Source organism: Mastomys coucha, unplaced genomic scaffold, assembly GCF_008632895.1.
Source record: "Mastomys coucha isolate ucsf_1 unplaced genomic scaffold, UCSF_Mcou_1 pScaffold23, whole genome shotgun sequence".
In the NCBI taxonomy this organism is placed as follows: domain Eukaryota; kingdom Metazoa; phylum Chordata; class Mammalia; order Rodentia; family Muridae; genus Mastomys; species Mastomys coucha.
This window is the reverse complement of record NW_022196906.1, coordinates 32,870,953-32,875,540: the sequence shown is the minus strand read 5'-3', so window position 1 is coordinate 32,875,540 and position 4,588 is coordinate 32,870,953. Positions and strand designations below refer to the sequence as shown.

The window sequence follows — 4,588 nt, the reverse complement described above, 5'->3', positions numbered from 1 at the left end:
TAGGAAAGCCATGATTAGAATATATTGTATGAAAAACATTTCAAACAGAAGGGAAAAATAAAACTATTATGTAAGTTAACTGTGTCCATATGCTGAGTACATACTCAAAGGGAAAGAAATCTTTGTATTAAAAGATACCATACTCCCCATGATACGTACAGAATTTTCACCTTAGTCAACATGTTCAATCAGTCTAGATTTTATTTCATTCTCTCTCTCTCTCTCTCTCTCTCTCTCTCTCTCTCTCTCTCTCTCTCTCTCTCTTTCTGCCTCTCTCTCTTTCTGTCTCTCTCTCTTTCTCTCTCTCTCATTAACTTTATATTGCAGTTGCAGAGCCACGACTGCTCCTAGTCTTCCATCTTTACACAACCCCTCATCTGTCGTGATTACCTGCCAGCAGGAAGGACAACTACAACAGCAGGATTCTTCTCAACCACACTTTATTAGGAGCGCCCAAGTTTTATGCGAGAGAAGGACCCCGCCCTCTGGAGTGGTCGGCTTATAAACCCTATTGTGTGGATGTGTCGAGGCCTGATTGGCTCAGCAGTGTCTGCTGACCACTGTGTCACCCATTTGGAGAGGGTGCAGCAGGAAAGGCAAGCATACGCAGGTGTGCAGAGTAAACATGCCTATGTGGCTGGCGTTGCACAGATGTACGGAGTTTACATGGCTGGTGTTAGCGGCGAGTGCCCAACAGCGCCCAACACTCATCCCCACCTTCTAAACCCTTTTTATCAAGTTGCTGTAGACTAGTCACATCCTCTTCCACTAGACCAGACAAGGCAGCCCAGTTAAGGGAATGGGATCCACAGGCAGGCAACAGAGAAATGGGCAGCCCCAACTACAGCTATTGGGGTACTCTCGTGAAAACCAAGCTACACATCTACTAGATATTTCCGAGGACCTAAGTCCAGCCCATGCTTGCTTTTTGCTTGGTGGTCCAGTCTATGGGTGCCTCCAAGGGTCCAGGTTAGTTGACTCTGTTGGCGTTTTTGTGGAGTCCCTATCCCCTTCAGGTCCCTCAACCTTTCCCCCAACTCTTCAAGACTACCTGGGCCTGTGGATCTTCACATCTGTTTCCATCAGCTGCTGGGTGGAGCCTCTCAGAGTACAGTTATGCTAGGCTGCTGCCTGCAAGCACAATAGAGTATCATTAATAGTGTTAGGGATTGGTTTTGGGCCATTCATTGGTTGATCATGCCCTCTGTCTTTGTTCTATCTTTTATGCAGGCTATATTCTAGGTTGAAAAGTTTGGTGGGTTGGTGTCCTTAGTTGAGTGGATACAAACTATGTCCATTTATATAACAAATAAACTTTTTGTTTTGTTTTGCTCTTATATTTTATTTTTCGTTTGTTTTTTTTTTTTGTTTTGACTTTTTTGTTTTGAGACAGAGAAATAAATAATCTTACGTTTGAAGGGTAGGTAAGTACTTAGGGAGGATCTGGCTGGGATGAGTTGAAAAAATGGAAATGCAGAGTTAATTAATTATAGTTTATATAGCTATAAACTATATTGTTATAGTTTATTACATTATAGTTTATGATATAAAAATATTTTAATGTAAAAAATAGCTGAAATTTATTCAGTCATTTTATAATATAAACAGAAATGCTTAATTATGTAAAATTACTATTATAATCATTAATTTTTTATGCTAAGACACACTGAATTTTAAAACATCATTTTATTAACATTATTATATACTATAATATATAAGATCTTATATCAACATGAAAATAATAGTAGTAAATGTTTACACAAATATACATATTTTAAAGATTATTTTCCATATGTTGAGTTCAGATGGCTAGAGAGAATTCAGCTCTGCAACAATGAAACTTATACGTTTGAAATTTATATAAAATTATTTATCTCAGAAAGGATTCTTTACCTGACAATGATATTTTTACGTATAATTAACTGGAAATTTTGCTGTAAAATATGTTGCAATTACCCTTAAAATACAAATAAGAAACACTAAGGAGATCATAAGATATAACTGCAGAAAAACAGCCAGATATCGTCTTTTATTACTGTAATCCCTTCAGTCAGAAGGCTGAGGCAGGAGGATCACCATGAATGTAAAAAGGAAAAGAAAGTGAAAAAAAGGAGAAAATAAAGGAAAAAATTCACAATCAATATTATCTAGCATTAACTTATGTTTTCTAATAACTCTGTTAAATGATATGATATTCTCACTTTTCCTAAGTTTCAGACCAGGTCAACTCCAAAACCAATGCTCTGTCTTTGACCCTTCCTTTGTTTTCATGTTTTAAGAGAAGCCACTATTTTCTTTAGTAACTAATATTATCCCCAACTCAGGAGAATATTTTTATACTCAAGGTTTTTCTCAAGGCTATCTTGACCTCCTTGTTCCTGAAGCTGTAGATCAAAGGATTGAGCATAGGTACCACAATGGTGTAGAATACAGTGGACACTTTCCCTTGATCCATGGACAAAACGGAGGAAGGATGAAGGTACATAAATGCCCCTGACCCAAAGAAAACAGAAACCACAATAATATGTGAGCTACAGGTGCTGAAGGCCTTGGACCTTCCTTCAGTGGAATGGATGTGAAGGATGCTAGAAAGAATGAATGTGTAAGAAACAATGATGGTGATGCTGGGCACACCTACATCAAACCCTACAACGATGAATACTACAAGCTCATTGATATAAGTGCTGCTGCAGGAAAGCTCTAGCAGAGGAAGGATGTCACACATGTAATGGTTGACAGTGTTGTCCTTACAGAAGGTCAGCCTCAGCATGCATCCTGTGTGGGCCCATGCACCAATAAATGCTCCCACATATACAATGAGAGTCAACAGAGAGCAGACCTGAGGGGACATGGTAACAGTGTACAGCAGGGGCTTACAGATGGCCACATAGCGATCATATGCCATCACTGTCAACACATAGCATTCTGCACTGACAAAGAAGCAGTAGAAATAGAGCTGAGTCATGCATCCTTCATAGGAAATTGTGTTCCTCTCAGAAACAAAGTTTACCAACAGTTTTGGGGTGATGACAGTAGAGTAACAGAGATCAATGAAAGATAAATTAAAGAGGAAGTAGTACATAGGAGTGTGAAGAGGGGAATTCATTCCAATCAGAGTGAGCAAGCCCAGGTTTCCTGCCACTGTGATAACATAGATGCCTAGGAAGAGGAAGAAGAAGGGAAAATGGGTCTCTGTATATTCTGTTAAGCCAACGAGGATAAACTCAGTAATGAAGGAAATATTTTTAGTGTCCATTCTCTTCTACCAGGATCTGAAAGACAGAAGTCATGGTCAGAATTAGGAAAACTTGCTATATCTAGTAATTTTGCATCTAGCAGCTAAGAGCCTCTGCTGAAACTTGGCTATTTTGTGGTTTTATTGCTGCTCTTATGAGAGAGACATGTGTGGAAGGTTAAGCAAAGTGAAAACATATGGAATAAATGTGCCAAGAACATTCACAGGCATTCTCTTTTTTGTTTCTATTTGTTTTTAGCATTCCAATTTATGTGTATCAACCTTCACTCACTACATTCTAGATACCCTGCATTGACAGCCAACTAAGACTGTCATTTAGGATGGAGACCTTAAGAATGAGCTACAACAGAGACTGAAAGAAGTCTTTTGGCTTCCCAAGCATGAGTAGGAAGCATTAAGTTGGTTGGAAATCTGAAGTATCCTTCAATAAAATTCTCGGATTTAAAGACATTCCTGAGACATGGCAAACTTTGAACCTACATTCCTCTTATAAGAACCTTTCAACCATCTACACTTCATGCTTAAATCTGGCACAGCAGTAAGGTACATGAAAGCATAATGATAATGCTTACCCTTCTGTCTAGAGGACTCAGAACTTTGCTTGTAATCTGCTCTTTGCCTTTAGTCTCTTCAGGGAAACAACTCTGCTTTGAAGGAAGAGGTAGTTTGTCCCTTGCCTCCTGAGCATTTGTAAATCTCAATCTATGACTTTATCCAAGAGTTAAATAAAGACCATCATTTTTTTTATTAATATGATTCTCACCACCATTTACCATATCACAGAACAGAAATCTAAATAACACTCATTTCTTGTCTCAACATAATACCAAGAAGAGTTATGTAAATTATTTTATGTGAGTGCCATTATCTTTATGACTTGATATAGAGACCTCTCCAGGATCCTACTCCTTAATTAACATCCTTTAGAAAGAACATGTCTAAGACATTATTTATAAAGTAATGAAGATGATTTCACTCTGGTACCCTTTGAGATAATATTTAACTCTAATTTTACTTCTGGGATTGTGTATTCCCTAGGGCAGATGAGGTAGAAAACTTTCCACTTCCCTTGTCTTTCTCATTGTGTTCCTTTGGTTTATAGCTACACATGTAAACATATGACTAATGACTCATAAGCAATTACCAAAATATCAGAGGCTCCTGCACATCTTTCTACATGTAATAGCTTCATATATGATGCATGATACTTTGTGTCTATTACTTCCTTCTTATTTTGACTTAGTACTTTCCCTGGCCAGTTCCCTCCATACTAATCTCCCCTAATTATAAATGTTTTTATCTTAGCATATACATTCTATACTTTTCTTCCCT

At 37.9% G+C, this 4,588-nt stretch overlaps 1 protein-coding gene across 1 annotated transcript; it reads right to left on the bottom strand.

Annotated features, from left to right (window-relative positions):
* Positions 1 to 2,227: 2,227 nt before the first annotated feature.
* Positions 2,228 to 3,347, bottom strand: LOC116072151 (olfactory receptor 145-like). Its single transcript, XM_031343460.1, has one exon. It carries the CDS (start codon positions 3,254 to 3,256, stop codon positions 2,321 to 2,323), a length of 936 nt encoding a protein of 311 aa, XP_031199320.1. The 5' UTR covers positions 3,257 to 3,347; the 3' UTR covers positions 2,228 to 2,320.
* Between the last annotated feature and the right edge of the window lie 1,241 nt (positions 3,348 to 4,588).